Below are 21,327 nucleotides of genomic sequence, written 5' to 3'. Positions count from 1 at the left end.
GGTCTTCACACTTCTAAATTAATAAACAATAATAACACTACTATTTAGAAAATCATGCATGTATACTTTTAACCACTGATACTTAGATTTGATACCTTAACTAAAATTATACCAAGACAAATTATACACATATGATAAATTATTGTATGACAAATTCGTTTTTATAAGTTTTTGTACAATTTGTAATTATAAAACAAATTTAACAGAACTGAAATTAGAGTTGAACCTCAGTCTAGATTTTGGACCACTTATTTTGTGGGGATGTTGCTTTGGCCTTCAAGAACAAGGACTCTTCAGGAATCCTTCTTAGATAAATTCTCCTACCAGATATCCAGTGGGCCAACTCAGCAAAAAATGACATTAATTTATGTACAGGAATTGTGTTTAGGTTGGCTGGACAGTGGGAGTGTTGGGCAAGTGCCATTGTAAGGGTAAAATGGAAGTGGGAACACGGCATACCAAAGCACTAATATTTATAAGTGTCAAAGCCAAAATGATCACAATATTAAAAGTGAAGATAATAAATGTTTTTTCCTAAGTGTTGTTCTTTATATATCAGTGATGAAGTCTTCCAAAAGCTGGCTTCCATATATGCTTAGCTTGCCTTTACTCTAGAGACAATTGCCATGAGTAGCAACTAGTGAGTAAATTGGAAGCTTTGATATATCAATAACAACAACTAAAGCAGATAGAATGAGTTCGTGGAGGTTATACTCTTGGAAGTTGTCCCCTCACTCAGCTCTGTCATTTCCACAAATGCATTCAGCATGTTGGCAAGATCAAGGATTTAAAAGAGCCAATAGTTATTGTGCCTGCAAGTTAAATACACTACATAGGACAAAAATCATCTTGCAAAGCATCTAGTTGTTTGCATAATTCCCACAAGTACTTCATCCTTTATAGAGCTCACTTTGTTATCGTTACAGAAGTTTATATTTTATTGGTGGAAATGGAATATGACACAAGAAAAATATTTAAGTGATGAATCTATCCTAAATGCAATATAGTGCATGTGGTGATGCTCCGTGGTTCGAGTGCAGAATCAGTGCTACTTACAACGATTTGGTGGCGTGCCAGTTGATGGCTCCCTCGATCTAAGTTTCACCACCTGCATGTGTGTGGAGAAATGGTGTTGTGACTCGAAATATTTGGTCACAGTGAGCAGCTACTCAGTGTGGCCGGATCTCATCATGGGTGTCGTATGATGCCGTGTTCGACTGTCACCGAGCAGGGAGCTCCTGTTTTTAAATCAACTGGATATCTTGGTGGAGTTGTGGTGGCTCCTCAGCTTGGGCTCTACCAAGAAGGAAGGGTGACAACGAGCAAGTGCAGGGAATTGGAGCTCACGCCCATTGCAGAAGTGCTGGAGGAACTGCAGACATCGGACTACAAGAGTGAGTTCGTAATTATTGCTCTTTTGGTAATTTGCAAGCACTTGTATTTTAGATGAGACGGATATGATTATGGCTCTCAAAAGCCACCAGCAGATGCTGCTGGAGTTTGCTCCCGTCTCCTGGAAGCTGCCGGAGGAAGAATGGATGGATACTCATCCCCTGGAAGGTTTGTGCAATGCGTCTTCGTTTTACCTGTTCTTGAATGTTTTTTCTGAATATGGTACAGAGTTTGCCGAGGCTGCAAAGTCTATAAAGACTAGACCGTTGAGAGCTGGGAAAGCTCCTAGAGGGAAGTTGCTGTCGAGACAAGAGTTGAAGGCGACAGAAGAGTTGGAGGCGAGAAAAGTATTGGCAATGAGAAAACAAATGGTGAAGACAGTTTATGGATGAGAAATTGTTGTGGAGATAGATAATTAGTTTTCTGGTGTACGCTTTAGAAATAAGAACACTATAGATGTCTTGAGAAAGATAAAGCTAAGTATTTATTTTGTTTACCCCTTGAAGCTTTGTGAATCTTGGTTGCTCAACTGGCCGGCAGAAAAATCATACCAGGTCCGATAGCCTCGAAATTGATCACTGCACCTGTTTGATCACCACTTATGAGTTCGTAATGAAACCAGAAGAGGCCTGGAAAGCTCCCAGCACTATCCTGACCGCTTAAGCAACAAGATCCGAATTGGACTTACAGGAGTTTAGCCGGAATCAACAATGTAGCGTAGAACTAGCATTGACGCTCTGACCACGAGATAGATCTAGTTTGTGAAACAAACGTGTCGCGAAACAAGCAAAGTATTACCAACGCACGAGGCACAGTCCCCAGCACTGGGCGATCCCAAGGGAGAGTCGAAATGGCCACACTGGCTGTAGCATTGTGTGCAGAAACTCTAGATTAAAATAAAAACCATAAGAATCTACAAAGAACGCCAGAGAGAAGAGAAGAAAGTTCTTACCTCACAGCAACATTCGTATGATTTCTGTACGCGGGCGCATGGCGAAATTTTAACTAAAAAAAAGAAAGAAACTGGTGAAATTGAAAGCATGGAGGCCACGTGGATCAGGTTGCAGGAGGACAGGAACGGGAAGGCGCTGCTCTTCCCTCTGCACAAATCCAAACACCTCATGCTGGATGGCATTGCAGCGACCCGTGCACGCTCCGTGCCGCTGACTTGGCGCAGGGCAACTCGGTCATGTCCCTGGATCAGATCACCTCGTTGCTCTCCTTGCAGCCAAATCACTCACAGCTGGGCGACGGCCTCTCGCAGCAAACCCCTCTTGTCATCACTGGCAAGCGCCATCGCAGCGAGACGGACACATTCCACAAAACGAAAGTGGGCAAAGCGTTTGCCCGAATGGAAGCCAGGGAGCAGGAACTCGATCGTCGCCATCGGATGGATGTGGCTAGAAGTAACGCCATGAAGGAGGACTTGTACCAGAACAATAAGGAACATGACTATAGGTTGGTGTTTAACAAACCGCCGAACGTCACGTACGCACCTCTTCTGCAAGAAAAGATGGGGAGCATGATCGGCTCGGTGCATCTCGTCTCTCGCAGATTGTCTCAGCCGCCGGGGATTGAAAGCCGACTCTCATCAGGCCGAATGGAACCTGTTGGACAGCGCTCGGGTGTGTTGTGCCAGCGTCCAACAACAGCAGAGGCGGCCAAGCCGACAATGCCACCATGATCATCATGGTCAAGTTTGGCGACGCTCCATGCTTCGAGTGCAGGATCAGTGCTACTTACAATGATTCTGTGGCGTGCCTGGAGCCAGTCGATGGCTCCCTCAATCTAAGCTTTGCCACCTTCATGGCTGTGAAGCGATGGCTTTGCAGCTGGAAATATTTGGTCACAGTGAGCAGCTACTCAGTGTGGCCGGATCTCATCATGGGCGTCGTAGTTGGCCAGGGGGTGATGATGCCGTGTTCAGCTGTCACTGAGCTGGGAGCTCCTGTTTTTCTTTCTACTGGATTTCTTGTTGGAGTTGTGGTGGCTCCTCAGCTTGGGTAATACCAAGAAGCGGTTACAACGAGCAAGGGCAGGGAATTGGAGCTCGTGCCCATTGCAGAGGTGCTGGAGAAAATGGGGAAATCGAACTACAAGAGTTACCTTGAGCGTGAGTTTTGTAGTCAGTCACGTCTCTCTGTAGATCCTTCATAATTTGAAAGCGCTCTTGTTGTTTAGGTGAGACTGATATGATGATGGCTCTCGAAAGTTGCGAGCAGATGCTGGTGGAGTTTTCTCCCATCACCTGGAAGACACCAGAAAGAGGAATGTGGATAATCATCCTCTGGAAGGTTTGTGCAATGTTGCGTGTTCTTGAAAGCTTTTGCGATTTTTCTCTTTGGTACAGAGTTTGCCAAGGCTGCAAAGCATGTGAAGATTAGACCGCTGAGACCCGGGAAATGCCCCAGAACGAAGTTGCCGACAAAAAAAGAGCTAGAGGAGTTTCAGGCCGGAAAAGTGTTGGAGGCGAGAAAAGTATTGGAGGCCAGAAAAGAAATGGCAACACTAAATTAAGATAAACATAAAATAAATCTTTTCAAACATTGAGAGAGACTTCATTCCAATAAAGGTGCTTGTGCATTTTCATCAAACCAAGTTTGCATTTCTATCGTTACATCAATTTAATTTTAAGAAAATTGCCAAAAGTTGAGGACTTTCCTGAATATCAAAACCTCATGCATAATGCTTTCTTAATGCACCCGAAAAATAAGTATATACTAATAACATCTGGGGACTTGCTAAATCGTTAATAAATATATATTAAGACCATAAAGGTTCATATGAACTATTAGTTCAAGTTCCTGTCTTATGTCTTACATATAACTCTTATTATTTTTGCAATTTTTTTGAGGATTTCTACAGAAAGGTAGATGATAATAAAGTAAAGGTTCTTATTCTGAGATCATGTACACTTGTTGCCTCCATCGAGGAGAGAACCATATTGCTCAAAGCACTCAAAGTAATCCAGTGCTGATGAAAGAGCTTAATCCTTTTTGTCTTATTGGCATGTTTATGAGAAGTATGTCTGGTTGATGTGGAGAATGAAGTGAATTTTGACCAAATGCACAGGTCTAATAAGTTTTACTTTTTCCCTTGGCTAACTCAACATTCATCTAAAAACCTCTTGTTCATCCATTTTTTAACAATGTGAATCCCAACAATGATTATCCACCTTAGTGTGAGTTTTGTGAGCATTATGATCATGACGAGGAATATTGTAGAGCAAAGCAAGTTTATCTAGCATAGGGAAACCGTGCTATTGCTTCCACACGTGCTCCTCAAGGTTCTTCAGCACAAACCTCTCCCAAATAAAACACAGTTTGTCCAGAAATAAGCTTTGTCATCATCCACACAAAAGGAAAAGGAAAAGCTCTAGCAGCCTCAATGATCCTTGCCTACATTTTTGGGCCATGTAACTTCATGGATGATCACATTGGTGTCAACAAGAATGAGGAGCGGATTGCTGGCTCACATATGTGTATATATAAGTCCAGGATTGGGCATTAGGGATTCAATCAAGATAACATAGTATCATAGCAGTGATCCAATCAACCTGTCACAAAGCAACATAAAGAGTCTTTAGATAAAGAGTTTATACCCAAAGCCATGATTATGATTTTTAGAAGTACATAGGTTTATACTATTTTCAACCATTCTATTGGTCCAAATGACTATATTAGTTGTGGGAATTTTCTGAATTCTTTCACATCTCTAATTTGAATATCTTGGAACATGTATCTTTTGAGTGGGGCTAAATTATCCTCAATTTTGATGATTAAGAACATATATACCACATTTTGAGTATTGTTTGGTATCAAAGAGCATTATTGTTCTGTTGACAAGGATTGTTGAAACAGATTATCAAAAAGAATGTTGCCAAAGATTGTTAGATTGTCAATTTGTCAAACTTTTTGTTGATCAATATCGTTAAAGTAAATGTCAGGTTGTTGATTTTGCTAAACACTTTTGTCAGCTACTCACATATGATTTTTTTTTATTTAAAGGATTGTTAACATTTTGATTTTGTTAAACTTCCTTGTTAGAATATCAATTTTGTTGAGCTTCCTTGTCAGAATGTCAATTTTGTTGAGCTCTTTAGTTAGCTACTCTTATGTGGTTTGATATGAAGGATTATTGATATATAATTTTGTTGAGCATCTTTGTTGGAATGTTGATTGTATTAAGCTCTTTTGTTAAAACATAGGTTTTGTTGAGCTCTCTTGCTAGAATGTTGATTTTTTTAAGCTCATTCATTAATTATTTTATTTATCAATGTTGTTATTGTTGGAGTGAGTTTTATTGTGCCTTTGTTTGTGTGGTCAATGCTTAATATTGATAGTGTGGTAAACAGTCAACATGGCCAACAGACTTAGTGACTTATGATGGTCACTTCTGTACAAAGCATTTCTAAATATGGGAAAATAAATCTTTCCTGATAAGTTGAGGTTACCTTCTATTACTAATATTAATGAGTATATGGCCTGGCTCAAGAAAGATATTTATGTTTGTTCTACTTTATTGTTAACTCTTCAAAATAATATCTATATTAATGATTTATCCCATCCTTCTGCTACTGTTCTTTAGTCATATCTTCATGATACTTTTAGTTAGAATATTGATACAGAGATTCTTTATTTGAAAGAGCAATTTAAATCCCTCAAATATATTTTTGGCATTGATCTTGAGTGACATATTAAACATTTTAAGGATAAATAGGCATGATTTTTACCCTAAAAGATCACTTACTTCAGTTTTTGATTATTCTTCCTTTAGAGTATTTTAATGTGGTTACTATCATGGTTATGATAGTGTACTTTTAAAATTCCAGAATTATTATTTTCTTTAGTATCTTCCTTCGACATTTCTACTCTAGCACTTTACTTTCTACTGGTGCTTATATTTCAAATAATCAATTCTCTTTTACACAAGATTCATTTTATTTCTATGGTCATTCCAACATTCTAGTCTTAATGGACAACAATAACAGACATATGCTACTCTCGATGATTCATCCTCTTATATTTTGTCTTCTATTGAGGATTTTTAACACAGATATGCTCATGTTATTAGCACTTTGTCAACTATTAATTCTTATTTTACTCTATCATTGCCTCTGATGCCACATAGCAGAAGGTGACTCATTTTGTCAAAAGCATTTTTCATGTTCCATCACTTTATCTTTTGTTTATTACTCATATTGATATTGTGATATGGGTATTTTACCAACTTTTGATTCTTGTGGACTCTTTTACTTTACATGTTCATCTTTTGTCATATACTCATGACAAAATCACCTTTATATCCTTGATATTTCACAAGTTAGTCTGCGATCACTACTTCTAGTACTTATAACTTATAGCATTCTAGGCTTGGTCATCCTTCATTTAAAAGATATAGAGTATACTTTTGAAGTGGTTGAAGATACAAATTCAAATCTTTATTTTAAAAGGACACCATTCTCCTTTGTGCATATTGCTCTTTATGTTAACAATACTTTAGCATAAATAAGAGAAGTGTCCAGCAAGTGAAGATTGATGAACACCCAATGAAAGATGCCATTTAGTTTCTCCACCCTAGAATCATGAAAATGCTCTAACTTAGAAGGGTAATTCTTCCATCATTAGTACCTTGCTCAATCAAGTCATAGTAGTTTACATAATTTCATCAGCTCTTCTATGATAGACTAAAATATAAGCAATCTTCAATCTCAAGGTGCTTCTATGGACCAGTGTGTAACACTCCCTATAGACATGAGTCTTTAGGGCTGCTGCTGGTAACAGAGATATTAACATTAGATATTGATTACAAACGAATTAAGCTGAAAAATATTCTAAAATATATAAGAATATTTTTGATATACACCTAGTGTATTAAATATATTAAGATATTTCTTAAATATTATCCATCCGATATTCTCCATAATTTCAAATTTTTTATTACAGATTAATTTTTTTATGTTAATGATACAGTTTTCTATTATATTTTGATTTTTTTCTAATAGGATCTGTCAGAAATCTAAATGAAAATTTCACAAAATAATATATAACTTATTAATAGTGTAAGTGTTTAGTTTCCATATTACCTTTAAATTTATTAATTGTGGGAATATATGGAATGGAGAAAACGTGCATATTGGGTTTTTCTCACACATCAATGTCTATCAAAAGCAGTGTGTTTTGGCAGAGATTCCCTGGTTTTGTCCATGGACACATAACCACCACAAGAGCTTGATCTTCATGTATTTTATTTCTCTAAGAAGAACATCAAGCCATGACAAAACAAGATGTGAAGATGCTCTGAAGCTTCTGCATGACCAATCATGAATTTATTTTGCAAGGATGCCAATTTCTGCCGTAAGTCAGCAACCACACGATCCAGCCCAGCATTCCACAACGACGAGATTATAGAGAAAAAAAAGAAAAAATATTCGAAAATGAGTTGGAAAAAGGAGATTTGTGGTTCGTACGGATGCGTAACCCGGTTCGTACCGACCCCCGCACGCCGACGTGTCGGTGGCTGGCCACCAGTTAGGCTTGAGCTGTCTTTTTTAAAAACTCCCCTCGTTCCAATGTCACTTTCTTCCTCTTTCGGCCTTCTCTCACTGGGTTTTCTTGGCCCTCCTTGAGCTCGCGGAGAGCGCGTGGGCGAGAGTTCCTCCATCTCGTCTCTCCCCGGGAGTGGCAATGTGATGGGCGATCGCGAGCGAGGGCTCCATCCACATTTCTCGCCTTCTCTAGCTCGCCCGAGCTCGCTGTGAGCACTCTGCTTGAGTCCGAGAGAGAAGCCGCGAAGCAAAGGAGGGATTCTAGCTGAGAGATGGTGGATGTGGTGTGTGATCGCGAGCTGGGGAGCCGACCCACGACGAGAACAACGACATTGCTATCGTCAGGCTCTACTTCTTCTTCCTTTTCTTCCCCTTCTTCCCTGAGCGGGCGAGCGATGGAGAATCGGCCCCCGACTGTGATCTCCGTCCTGGCATCGCTGCTCGAGAGAGTGGTGGCGCGCAACCACAGGCATTTGGGCGGGGGGGCGACCAAGCTCACGGTTTTCCATGGATTGAGGGCGCCCTCCATCAGCATCGAGAAGTACCTGGAGAGGATTTTCAAGTACGCCAACTGTAGCCCAGCGTGCTTCGTCGTCGCCTACGCGTACATGGATCGATTCATCCACCAGCAGCCGGATGTTCCAATCACCTCACTCAACGTCCATCGCCTCCTCATCACCAGCGTCATGGTGGCCGCAAAGTTCCTCGATGATGCGTAAGCTCTCTTTCCTCCTCTCTAGTAGGAGTTTAGTGTGATTTTCGGGTTTCTTGAGCTTTTCTGGAACTTTTGGTTCTTCGATCAATGCTTTTGGGATTCTTGGCTGAAAAGTTTGTGGCTCTTGCTTCAGGTACTATAACAATGCGTACTACGCCAAAGTCGGGGGAGTGAGCACGCTGGAGATGAATCGCCTGGAGCTCCAGTTCCTCTTTCGTCTCGACTTTCGCCTCCAAGTAACAGTGACAATGTTCGAGAGCTACTGCTCGCATCTGGAGCGAGAAGTAGTCTGCTGCTCGGCGCTCGTCCTGGCCACTTGCTGCGGCGTCCATCGCCTCCTCGACAGTGACGACAGCTCCACGGATCTTCGCCAGCAAGGTAGCGATGCCGAGAACAAACCGGAGCAGCAGCAGCAGCAGCAGCAGCCGCAGCAGCAAATCCTCCTGCCAAATCGATGCAGCTGCTACGCTGGATTTTGACAAAACATAACACTGGTGCTGTTAGTTCCTCTGGCATTGACTTTAGGAAGAGCTAAAAAGATGGAGCTAACTAGGAAGAAACAAAAAACCTTGTACCATTACCAGTACTCTGCAAGAGTCAGCACCACTGGAGTCCCTACCTTTCTTTTATTTTCCTCTCTCATAGGTGTAGGGGAAGGACACTGAGTAGAAGAAAGTACTTACCTCGATGTATGTATGTATGTTTGTTTGTTCACTGGGAAAGTGCTCTCATGAATCGACCGAGATATGACATGGTTGCCATTGCGTTGGCGAGAAACGATGGTACTTGCGGTTCGTCTCCCGGGGCTGAGCCTTGGAGTAGGATGGCCTGCAAAGAACACGCTTAAGTCTTGCTGGAACTGTGTAGAAAAGCTTTAAAAGTTTACAAACCTCCAGGTCTTCAGCGTCTGGCTTGCTAGCTTGCTCCCTTGCGAACAAGTAGCGGCCGGGTCGTTGTTTATCGTCCAGAAAGATTTTCCAAAGCCTGCACACCAGCTTGATAGCTTAAGCACAGAAAAAGAAGAGAGAGGCAGCAAATCATACCCGGGGTATCTCTTAAAAATGGCGCCAGTAGGCAAAGGCTTTAGCGAGTACACAGTTGTAAAGGTTCTGCAAAGATGTTCCAAAATATCTTTCTCCATTTTCTTTTTTTGTACCTTAAGAATTCGTTGCGAACTCTACGAACGTTTAGGCCAATACCAACGTCGCCGCTGAAAAGCTGGGGGTTCCACATTATCAATGGCTTCTCTTGCTGGCATCAAACAAAGATCTGTTGGCTTGCCGAGATTGCAATGCTGGAAAACAATAAAGAAAACGTTACCATATCGTCATCGTCCAGAAGCGAGTACGCAATCTTTTGAACTTGATCCAGCATTTGATGATCGGGAGCAATCAGCATTATGATCTCGTCGTCATCCGTCACAGGTTTTCGATCATTTAGACTGCAGCCAGAGTTACGCACTAGTCAGTCCATTGCCAAAAAGTCAGAAACATGGTGCTCTACCTTCCATACTTGATGGTTTCATCCTTCCACTGGAACTTCACATACGCAGCGGCCCCCATGTCAGGAAAGATAGCTTTTATTTTCTGCACACGAGCTGCGAACACGTTTGATCCAAACAAAGAGTCGTCAAAAGTCGTACCTGGTTTTGGAAACGCTTCTGCACCGACTTCACAAACAGCCTCGAGCAGTCCCAGAGCTGCTGCTGTGCGCCATCAGTGTCAAAGTTCTCCAGCTCCATGAGGGAGAGCTCCACCTATCCCCAAGAAAACCATCACTCCTACTGCAAAAAACTATCAAAAGGAAATATCTTACGAGAGCTCTTTTCCCTCCGGCTGAGAGGAATTGTGATGTGGATTCGGCAGACTGCTCAATAGCACCTTCCAAGTCAGCTGGGAACACACTAACAAAGTGAAACGAAAAAAAACCCGGTAAGGCCACAACAAAGAATCTAAAACCAGAGACACGAACCTATCACTGGTATCTTCCACGTCTTCATCAGGATTTTCCTGCTCTTCGGCTTCTGCTTCATGCTTATTCACAACAACAGCCTGTTCCCGTCCGCCCTCGAAGCGCTCAAACTTCGCATACACTCTGCTCGCTCGTCTCACCTTACTTTGAGAACACAAAAGAGTACTTTGCACCAGATGGGGGCCTCTACACTGGACTAGACTGCTACTTTCGTTTACCGCACCAGTGCTGAGCGCCCTCAGGACGGACGCGCAGGTAGCCATATCTAGGTTCTCATTAAGCACACACTTTAGTTGATGGAAAATCATAAATCGAACCTTGATATTTAGAGGCTTAGCCGAGACTTCCATGTCACTTGTAGACGACTCCTTCGCCGTTTATCACTTGGCCTAACAGAAATGCGGGCTCATCTCCTTTGAGAATTTGCTCCGCGGCCATTTGTTCCATAATCAAAACCATTCCTATTCCCATGTTGAAAGTGCGAAACATTTCAGCTTCCTCCACATTTCCAGCCTATCGAAAAAAGAGCGTCAAGTAAAGTATACAGCTAACAAGGATGATTTCACCTCTTTAAGCCACTTGAAGATTGGTGGAACAGTCCAAGAACCAACTCTAACCTCCGCAGCTAGACCCTCTGGAAACACTCTTGGAATGTTGTCCGTAAATCCGCCGCCAGTGATATGAGCAATGCCCTTGACACCACCCTTCGCAATGATATCCAAAACCTGAGCAACAAACGAATAAGAGACATGCAACAAATGTAAGAAAATCTCTAACCTGTTCCACATATATTTTTGTTGGAGCGAGTAGAGCATGTCCTATCGTCAGTGGGCTGTGTCCTGCTCCAGGTAGTTCATCTGACAATGAACGACCGCTTTTAGCAAGTATTCTGCAAGAAAAGTTTAAAAACTAGAAGTTTGAAGATCAATGACACACTGTACGTACTTCCGAACGAGAGAGAATCCGTTCGAGTGCACTCCGGTAGATGGAAGCCCGACCACAGCATCTCCAGCAGCTATCCTACTTCCATCAATCACCGCATCCTTTTTGACACTGCCTACGGCAAAGCCACTCAGATCATACTCTCCCGGTGCATAGAAATCTGGCATTTCTGCTGTCTAAGAAAAACGTGTAAGAAGCTTTTCATACATGCCAATCGTACCTCTCCACCCAGTAGTGCGCAATCAGATTGACGACAACCTTCAACGATTCCCTTGATCACCTATTCAAAAACGAAAGATTATTCCAGTCCACTCAAAAAAGCACTAACAATTACCTGTTCCGCAATGTCCACATCCAAATGGCTTGTCGCAAAATAATCCAGAAAGAACATCGGCTTGGCTCCAGAAGTAACAATGTCGTTTACACTCATCGCAACCTTTAGAAAAACCAGCTATAAATCCTTCCCAAAGAAAATCTTAGTGCCTACCAGGTCGATCCCGATGGTATCGTGCTTGCTCATCTGAAATGCAAGTTTTAACTTCGTCCCGACTCCATCAGTTCCAGCTACGAGATAGGAGTCTCCTGGGAAGAAAGAAAAAAGCATCCAAAACCCAAAACTTATGGATAGATACAAGGCAAAGCATACCAAACATACGTACCAAACGGGTACAATCCTCCAAAGCCTCCAATTCCAGGCGCCATGGCGGCAATCCTCCTCACGAGCTCCGCTCCAGCATCAATATCAACGCCGGCATCCTTGTAGGTTAGCCCCGCCCCACCATTGCCACACGGGCGCCTTCCACTCCGGATCGCGCCCCGCCATGGGAAGAATCCCTGCTGCTGCTGCTTGCCTGCTTGGACGATCGGCCGAGCGCAGGATGGAGCGGCCGTATTGGGACTGGCAGTCGCGCAGCAGGGATCGTGTTGAGACAGCGAGCACGCACCGCTAGCGGCAATGCTCTCCATTCCTGAAACTAAAGCCCTAGTTAAAACCCCTGCATTGGTTCTTATAGTTAAACCTAAGGTGAAAAACATAAATCCTATTGATAACTATCCTCGAGCATTACAATCCAATTTGGATCAAGCTCTTCTCTTTGCCTTGATCTATCACTCCCTACACCACAATCCAATTTAAATCAAACTTTCTCTTTGGCTTGATCTACAATGCCTGTCCACGGATGCTAGCAAAATATTGGGAGCTCTATTGGGAACTCTAGTGGTACCTTTTTTCAAATAGTAACCCATTCCCCATTATCTTTCAACTTGTGAATGTCCCAAGTTCATGTGTCCAGTAGATAATTCATGTAGAAACAAGTGATACCACTAAAGCAACTTTGGACCGTGACAATCTGCATTGGTAGCTTTGTCAGCTCTTGTATCACAGTTTTTGCACTTATCAGATCACCTTCATTGACCCAGAAATACAAGTAGCTCATCTCACAATCGTAATACTGCCCATAAGCTACACACCATGAGTTCATGGGAAGTCACTAATAAGTGAGCTATTGAAAGCCCTATAAAACTTGGCATGGCCGAATATCATGGAGAGTTACCCATAGTGGAGGCATTCATGGGATTCTTTGAAATGGGCTTAACAAAGACAAATTAAATATGCAAATCAAAAGTGTTAAGATATAGTGTTCTAACTTAAGGAGAAGGTGTGGCTGAACACTAAGAACTTAAAGATACTAAGTGGGATCAACTAAAAATTGATCTAAAAGTAAAATACATATATTCTTAGAAATGAATTGATCTTGAGTTCTTTAAATAAATTTACAAAGCCCTATGAAATTGAGGCTTAAATTGGTAAGATGGCTTACCACCTTTGACTTCCCTGAGAGATGTAAAAGATGCATCTTATATTCCACATAAACTTAAGGATCCGCTTCACAAAAACTAAATAAGACATTTACTTGAGGTTGTCTAAGGGGAAGAGGAATACAACATTGTGACCACACTTAATGTGCATAAAGGCAAGTAACAAAGATAGAAGTTCCATGTAAAATGGAAAGGAATTCCACTATGTGAAGCAATATGGGAACTGAAAGAGAACTTAGTGTATATTCGAGATCTAGTAGAGGAATTTTTACAAGGTCAAACTTTATGTACTTATGCAAAATTTAATTAAAGTATCCAATTATAAAATTAAGGAAAGTTTGGCTAAACTCCTCACAGGCACAAGCAACAAAACACATCAAGCCTCCATGTTCTTAACATCCTTTGGTATGATAAAATTTGATTATGGGACCCTTTAAATCCTAAGCCATAGGTGCATCTTTTACTTTGGGAACTCAAAAAGAAACACCATAACCTAATAGCTTGGTATAGGTACTTTTACTCCCCCATTTTTATCCCAAAGGGAAGGCCTAAGCCCCTCAAAAGGAGTGAGGACCAATAAATTATATTATATTTAAATGAGGCACCATTTCACATGAGTTGGGAGCATTGCACCTGATTTTCCTTCCAAGAGTGGGAGTTACTTTTAAGAACTTCTTTGGGGGGTATATTTGGCACCCTTTAAGTTCATGCTCACTCCCACCCAAGGCTACTAACCTCCAATCCCAACTTCAATTTGGTTTGGAAGCATCATTAGAGAGTTTTTTCAAGATTAAGTCCTTAACCTCACTATCCGTAGTATATTTTTGGAACTCCCTACAACTTAGTCTTAGACTTGGTCTCAAACTCGGTCTTAAACTTGATTTGAACTCGATCTTGGATTTAGTCTCATTCGATAAACTCTTTATGATTTTAGGGATCCTTAGCCTATGACACCTCAAAGATTTAGTTCTTTACAACTCCAACACCTATAAAAGAAATTTGATACCCACATCAAACATAATTATTTAATCCTACGATTTATTGACCATGGCCCTAAAGGCATCCCCCCACTTAGCGGTGTGCTTAAGTTAGCTTCTTTGGTTAGAAGCCGATGACAACAAGATATACCTGTCCCCATACCCCTCACCTCACCTCACCCTAGTAGAGGGTTGGGACTTGAACCTAACTTTGCTTTACTATTGGAAATTAAATTCAACCTCTATAGAATATGTCTACAAAATTGACATCCCTTGGGGGAGTTGGGTGTAGCTCTTTATGCTTGGTCAACTTAGCTAAATCCATGCTAATTAACTTACCTTTAACGTGCCCTCAGGTCTTAACATATGACATTCCCTCCCCATGTTAAATTGGATTTAAGGTTCGACTACACTCCCGACAAGCACAAGAAGTTAAGGATGCCAAGCCTTTAGGTTCTTAACATCCTTTAGTATAACAAAACTTGATAATGGGACCTTTTAAATCCTAAACCATAGGTGCATCTTTTACTTCAAGAAAGAAACACCATATCTTAACAGCTCGGTATAGGTACCTCTACTCCCCCACTTCCATCCCAAAGGGAAGATTCAAGCCCCTCAGAAGGAGTGAGGACCAATAAGCCATATAATATTCAAATGGGGCACCATTGCATATGAGTCAAGGGTGCCTTAGTCAATTTCCCTTATATGAGTGGGAGTTGTTCTTAAGGATTTATTTAAAGGGCTATTTTGGCACCCCTTGAGTCTATGCTCACTTCCATCCAAGGTCACTAACTTTTAATTCCAACCTTAACTCGGTTAAAAAGCACTATTGAAGAATTCTGTTAAGATTGGATCTTTAACCTCATTATCCCTATTATACGTTTGGAACCCTCTGCAACCGCCCCCCCCCCCCTGGGAGATGATTACTTTGGGCTTTCACCACACGACTTCTATTAGTAGTCTTGGACTCGATTTCAGACTTTGTCTCCATGAATATTTTATTGTTTCGGTTTTAATTTCGGGGATCCTTTAACCTACAACACCTCAGGGACTTGGTTCCTTACACTAGGATTATATATACATAGTTTAGCAAAGACAAGAACATTCAGCTATAGATCCAACTCATTAAATGCATGTATAGTAAAAAATTTAATGACTACAACTACCATATTGCTAAGTAGAAGATCACAAAAGAACTTATTAATCTATAATAATATTTGAAGAAAGAGAAGAAAATAGTGAAGGATTTAAGCAAGAGGTATATTGCAATTTTGCATATTCTAGGATTTGAGAATCAAGAATTTGATAACTTGGAAATCAAGAAAAATAGTAACTAGAAAAACTATATAGATAGCTATATGGTTTTTGTTTTTTGTATAGGAACTTTTTCTAGTATGAATGAGATGACCACATTACAAAAAAAATGTTGTAGTTGTTAGAACTGGCATTGTGGTGGATGTCTATGACAAAAAGCAACACAAAGAATATTCTTATAAGATTCTCAAAATTCAGTACAACACATTTATTGAATTAGAGTTATTAGATGATTTGCATATACCATTCTTTAGCAAGATGGTTGCATGGGATTCCATAATTTTATTCATCACTAAAAACTAATGTATGAGCTTTTTAAATTAAAACCATATAATTTTTATTAGTTTTCAAGTGTAGGAGGTTATTTATTAACTAGAGTCTTATATTGGAGTATCACAATGAATCTAATGAGACTTATAGTGGCAAAAGTAAGCACTGGTTTTAGGGTTCAGGATAATATAAATGATAGAGGAAGAATAAGATATTACTTTCAAGATTTATATATTTCTGGACTAATAAAAAACTTGCAAAAAATAAGTGACTTCAATTTGTGAGTTATAGGGAACCATACTTTGATGAAGTAATTACCCCAGTGGAGAGCTATGAAACAAAATCACCATAATACCTCAGATAAAAATTGTTTTATAGTTGGAGAAACTAATAGCCACAATAGTTGATTTTGAGGTAAATTATTATATGGTTTTTAATATTTTTTATTCATACAAACAAGGCTTCTAGAAACAGTGTTAATAGTGAGGGTGATGTTATACAATAGCCATAACAACCTGCCTCTATAGTAAAAAATGACGTGAATAAACATTTTTTAACCCATTTAAATACATTTTGTACTAATTCTTATTACAACAGAATGAAAAACAAGGGATGGTACCACCAAAAAAACCTAAACACTCTGAAAAAGTGAGATGAGTATCTTAGTTTTCATTTGAGCTAAAGTAATATGATTTGATTCTTATAAAGTGAAGGTATTATGAAACTATTTATTAAAAATGAGTTTACCAAGTTTTGTCACATAGTGTTTACCCCTATAATAATTTATTATAGGATAACCATGGAGTGAAATATAACCATGTGCCAAGGGCAATAGAGTAAAACCTAAATTTCAAGTCTTTAATGTAAGCAATTAAAAGGAACAACTTGAGAAATGATCCATAAGGGTTAGGCTTATGAACAAGAGTGCACCCTCTTTTTCAGTTGATTAAGGGTCTTCAGATATTTGAGGTTAAGTGTTTTTGGATTTGAATAATACTAGGTTGGATAACCTCCCAGGAAGTCCAAATTCAAGAGCTTACACATAGGCCATTAATTTAAAGGATGGAGTTAAACTCTCATTCATATGTATGTGATTTTCACCTTATACCCTATGATAATTTACTATAGGATAACCATGAAGTTGAACATAACCTTTAAATATATATGTCAAAGGCAACAAAGAAAAACTAGAGTTTTAGAACCTTAGGCATTGAACAAAAGGACAGAGTTAAACTCTCAAACATATAGCCAAGGAGTGAGGAACATAAACATGGTACAACTCACAAATGTATAGCTAAGAAGTAAAGGAATAAGAGCACGAAGTGATATTTGAATAATCCTACGACCCTAACGCTAAGACTAGCACACAAAATACAAATTTAGTGTTATTTTAGCATATTAGCAATTTTAACATGAGGATATAGATACTTCACTAGGTAACATGGATAACTTGAATTTAAACTTAAACTAGATACAAAACAAGGATAGACATGCTTAATAAAAAGCTAAATAATGCTATAGATTAATTAGTTATGCCTGACCTACCCATTACATTCCCCTGTATGCCCTCCCCCCATATGGACACGTTTTAGGATTTCACCCTAATCTCAGAAGTTAGTCTTTGAGACAATCTCAAAAACCTACTAAATATAGAATGACACTAGATTGTGAATTTGGAGACGATTATTTACATTATTATGTTTAAAATAATCTTTACATTCCATATATATACTTCACTAGTAGATCTAAACGTTTTTCAATATTCAATAGGATTAAATAGAACATGGTATGATAGCAAGGGTGTTTAGAAAACATGATAAGTTATTATGTAATGATATTGAGAGATTAGTGCCTAATTTTGTTAAGCCAATGTAAAGTAGAGCAAAAGAGAATTAAAAAACTATACCAACTAAATAGATATTTAGGAATTCCCTTTTTATGCTTATCTGGCCAAATACAAATACTAAGCCTAATTTACTAACATTTGATTAAAAGGGCTACAAAGGGAATTAGCAATAAAAATCTTTTACCGTTGTGGTAATAAAAAAAGAATATTTGAAAGGACTCATCAATATTTAACTTTTGATACTCATAGTTATATTCACGACATTACCAATTACCTAATAAAAGGAAAACCAAAGCGAAAGAAACTTTAAAGTATGTTATTAAACATTTTTTCAAGGTTGGGCATTTGGTAGTATCTTCAGAAGTATTGGCAATAAATACCTAAGATGAGATTTTATTGATCATTCAGCAAGTTGAAAGTGATGACTAAAAAGTTTAATAAATTAATGATCCAATAATCTTTGATAACAATCCTTTTTTTAATAATTTATTTTGACAATCTTTTTCATCAATCTATTCTAACAATCCTTTTTGATAATCCTTGTCAATTGAACAATAATGTTTTTCGATATCAAAAAATACTCAAAATATAGCCTAAATAATCTTAATGAAATTGAGGATAGTTTGGCTCTACTCAAAAACTATGTGGTTTAAGACATTCAAATCAACGATCTGGAAAAATTCAGAAAATTCCCACATCATCTGGACAAATAAAATGGTCAAAAACTGTTTATACTCGGTACTTCTAAGAATTATAGTAATTGTTAAAGTGCACAAACCCAATCTCAACAATTAATTCTTTATCCAAAGACTCCAAATATTCCTTGTGATGCTCTATAATAGGCCAATTGGATTATTGCTATGATACCATATTTAATATATAATCCTTAGTTGATGTATGAGGGAATATATCTATATATAAACTAGGGGTGTTTATATCTAATTGAGCCAATTACTATTCTGGATAGATAGATTATGGGAATATTGCACTAGTATATATAAGGAACCCCAAGATCCAATACTTATGTTTTTTTTTTGTAAGCAATAAAAAAGAAAGCTGATTTAAAAGATGATCTATAAAAGTTTAAATAAAAAGAGAAAGGGCTCATGAATAAGAGTGTACCCTCTTTTTTAATTAGTTAAGGGTCTTGAAATACTTGGGGTTAAGCATCCTTAGGTTTGATAGTAATAAGCTGGATAATCTTTTGGGAAGTTTAAATTCATAAACTTACACATTTTTAAGTGTTATTAGTCAAGCATATTTAACCTGGTTAGAGAAATTCATTCATTGAGACAAATTTTTTAAGTATTATTAATCAAGCATATATGACTTGTTAAAGAAATCATTCATTGATTTGCACTTCCTTAGATTATAATCTTAAGATTAATAAAGTAGTTCAAAACTAATCAAGAGTTTTTGGACACAATAGGGAGTGGGAATGTGCTCACAGCCATGAGCAATGGCATGGAGGACTTAAGGCGGGGTTCCATGCTCCACCCACTTAGAAATTTCTCCCCCCCCCCAAAAAAAACTCCCCTCCCCCTTTTTTTTAATGGTTACATGTAACCCCCTTCTTTATATGCCACGTAAGTTTACACATCAACATTTTTTTTCCCACGTCATAAAGGATTAGGGTGCCAATTTTGTTTACCCTAAATTGAGCGCACAATATGCCACGGCTCACCGATTCTTCCTTGGCGATCATTTCCCATGCTGTAGGGATTGTGATGAGGTACTTAAATTTGGTAGAGTTGTTCTTTCTGGAGGAGGAGGACATGATTTTAGTTCCGATTTCAAGAAAACTCTTGTTCATTCGAATGGTGGAGGAAGTGATTGTTATAGTTCTTTCTATGCCATGTCCCGCTACATCTTCATTTGTTGAGAGAGTGATCACTAAAAAGGAGCTCTTAGGGCTATTGATCGGTGCGTACTACATCAAGCCGAAAAGTCTACACTGCTGGTATCAAACAGAGCTTGAGGTTCTTCATATAGATCCATAAAGATTCAGAGAAGTTTTTCAAGTTTCGGTATCTACATTCACTTTTCTTTGTGATGAGTTTGCTCCAAAATTGGTCAAGAGGCCTCCTCCAGGTTTGGCAGAAATACTAGGGCAGCACTTGCCTGTTTTTGCTTTGAAACGTTTGGCATCTGGGGATATGTGGCGAACAATTAGTGATGCATTTGGAGTGGCTTCATGCACTGCCCAAACTTGTCTACGCTGTTTCAGGTATGCATTGCTTGAGCATGAAAGACTAATGATCCATTGGCTGGATGAGGAGGGAATGAAAGAAGTTATAATTGGATTTCAGAGATTGTGTGGATTCCCAAACTGTTGTGGTGCAATGGATTGCACTCACATTGCAATCGAGCTCCCAGGATCAGAGGATGCAACGGATTGGTATGTTGGGGCAAAAAAGTACTACTCGATGGTAGTTCAAGCTGTGGTAGACAGTAAGACTTCATTCCTTGACATAACAACAGAGATAGCAGGTAGTGTTCCAGATAGGCGAGTTTGGAATTCTAGTGGTTTGAAGAAGGCTTGGATTGAGAAGAAGCGTTTATGTGGTTCAGTATACCACACAGAGTTTGGGGACATTTCACAATATATCATTGCAGATGGAGGATATGACTGTGCTTTACCGGTGTTGGTCCCATATCCAAACAGGTTTCATGGCAAAGAGCAGTACAACTTCCTTCATTCTTCTATGAGGATTGTTGTCAAGCGATCTTTTGGAATTTTAAAGAGGCAATGGAAATTGCTAGCTTGGAAAGGATTCAGAGGTCATCTAGGCATCCTTGCGAATAACATCATAGCTTGTTGTGTGCTACATAACTTAATGATCACACAGAATGATAGGTTCATGGAAGATTTTGACCCCGACAAATTTAACCATGATGCAGGCTACCTTCCACAAAGGTCTCTTCGTTCAGCTAAAGATGGCATAGCATTGAGAGACACAGTGGAAAAGTTTATAGAGAGCTTATAGTGACAATACTTTTGTACTTTATTTACTTAAGAGTGACAAAAACTAAACGTTTTGGTGTTGATCCTCTTTTAAGATCCTGCTGCATGAGACTTGTGTCACAGTAAACCGGCAGCTCAGAAGAACGGTGATCACAACAATGGTGATGCGCTCTCCAGGCGATGGTTTATGTCGAGCTCCCTCTAGTGATTATCAATATCGAGGCTAGGTGATTTGTAAAAATGAGAGAGTGAGCGAGTGGTGGTTGCAGTCAGCTTAATAACAAAGTGAGTGGTGTGGATGAGCCAAAGTGATGATTCATCCAGAAAAACCAGTGGAGCGAGAGTATAAATACCTTTGTGATTGATTGATCGATCCATCCATCGGTCGCTTCCTTTAGCAAGATCACGAGCGATCACCACTTGTAAGCAGTATAAAAACAATGGAGGAATTCTTTCTCTTGCTTTTCTGTTTGTACCTATTCTCGATCCAGCACTGCAGTGACATCACGGACCAGCTGTAGCGAAACTGTCCATGGTTCTCCTCAAAATACCTCTTGTTTCAGATCCATT

General features: G+C 39.4%; 4 protein-coding genes across 4 annotated transcripts; 2 read left to right on the top strand and 2 right to left on the bottom strand.

Moving 5' to 3' along the window:
- The first annotated feature begins 7,952 nt into the window (after positions 1–7,952).
- On the top strand, positions 7,953–9,286 carry LOC9649255 (cyclin-U4-1). The gene is made up of 2 exons (XM_002985193.2): positions 7,953–8,654; positions 8,788–9,286. The coding sequence occupies exons 1-2, from the start codon at positions 8,212–8,214 to the stop codon at positions 9,131–9,133; spliced, it is 789 nt and encodes a 262-aa protein (XP_002985239.2). The 5' UTR covers positions 7,953–8,211; the 3' UTR covers positions 9,134–9,286.
- LOC9649254 lies at positions 8,731–10,942 on the bottom strand. The gene is made up of 10 exons (XM_002985081.2): positions 10,626–10,942; positions 10,470–10,557; positions 10,297–10,410; positions 10,158–10,240; positions 9,975–10,095; positions 9,811–9,905; positions 9,698–9,763; positions 9,545–9,638; positions 9,338–9,482; positions 8,731–9,122 (listed from the first exon to the last, which is right to left on the bottom strand). The coding sequence occupies exons 1-9, from the start codon at positions 10,931–10,933 to the stop codon at positions 9,366–9,368; spliced, it is 1,086 nt and encodes a 361-aa protein (XP_002985127.2). The 5' UTR covers positions 10,934–10,942; the 3' UTR covers positions 8,731–9,122; positions 9,338–9,365.
- LOC9649253 (phosphoribosylformylglycinamidine cyclo-ligase, chloroplastic/mitochondrial) lies at positions 10,925–12,554 on the bottom strand. The gene is made up of 8 exons (XM_024659156.1): positions 12,227–12,554; positions 12,055–12,149; positions 11,902–12,003; positions 11,788–11,847; positions 11,571–11,743; positions 11,403–11,514; positions 11,192–11,350; positions 10,925–11,138 (listed from the first exon to the last, which is right to left on the bottom strand). Exons 1-8 carry the CDS (start codon positions 12,531–12,533, stop codon positions 10,977–10,979), a joined length of 1,170 nt encoding a protein of 389 aa, XP_024514924.1. The 5' UTR covers positions 12,534–12,554; the 3' UTR covers positions 10,925–10,976.
- Positions 12,555–19,462: 6,908 nt separating this feature from the next.
- Positions 19,463–20,962, top strand: LOC112340528 (protein ANTAGONIST OF LIKE HETEROCHROMATIN PROTEIN 1-like). The gene is made up of 3 exons (XM_024659100.1): positions 19,463–19,524; positions 19,873–20,760; positions 20,881–20,962. The coding sequence occupies exons 1-3, from the start codon at positions 19,463–19,465 to the stop codon at positions 20,960–20,962; spliced, it is 1,032 nt and encodes a 343-aa protein (XP_024514868.1).
- The last annotated feature ends 365 nt before the right edge of the window (positions 20,963–21,327 follow it).

The sequence above is a fragment of the Selaginella moellendorffii genome, unplaced genomic scaffold (assembly GCF_000143415.4).
Source record: "Selaginella moellendorffii unplaced genomic scaffold, v1.0 SELMOscaffold_66, whole genome shotgun sequence".
NCBI classification, from domain to species: domain Eukaryota; kingdom Viridiplantae; phylum Streptophyta; class Lycopodiopsida; order Selaginellales; family Selaginellaceae; genus Selaginella; species Selaginella moellendorffii.
Note: the sequence above shows the minus strand (reverse complement) of the source record. Positions and strands in the feature narration are given on the sequence as shown.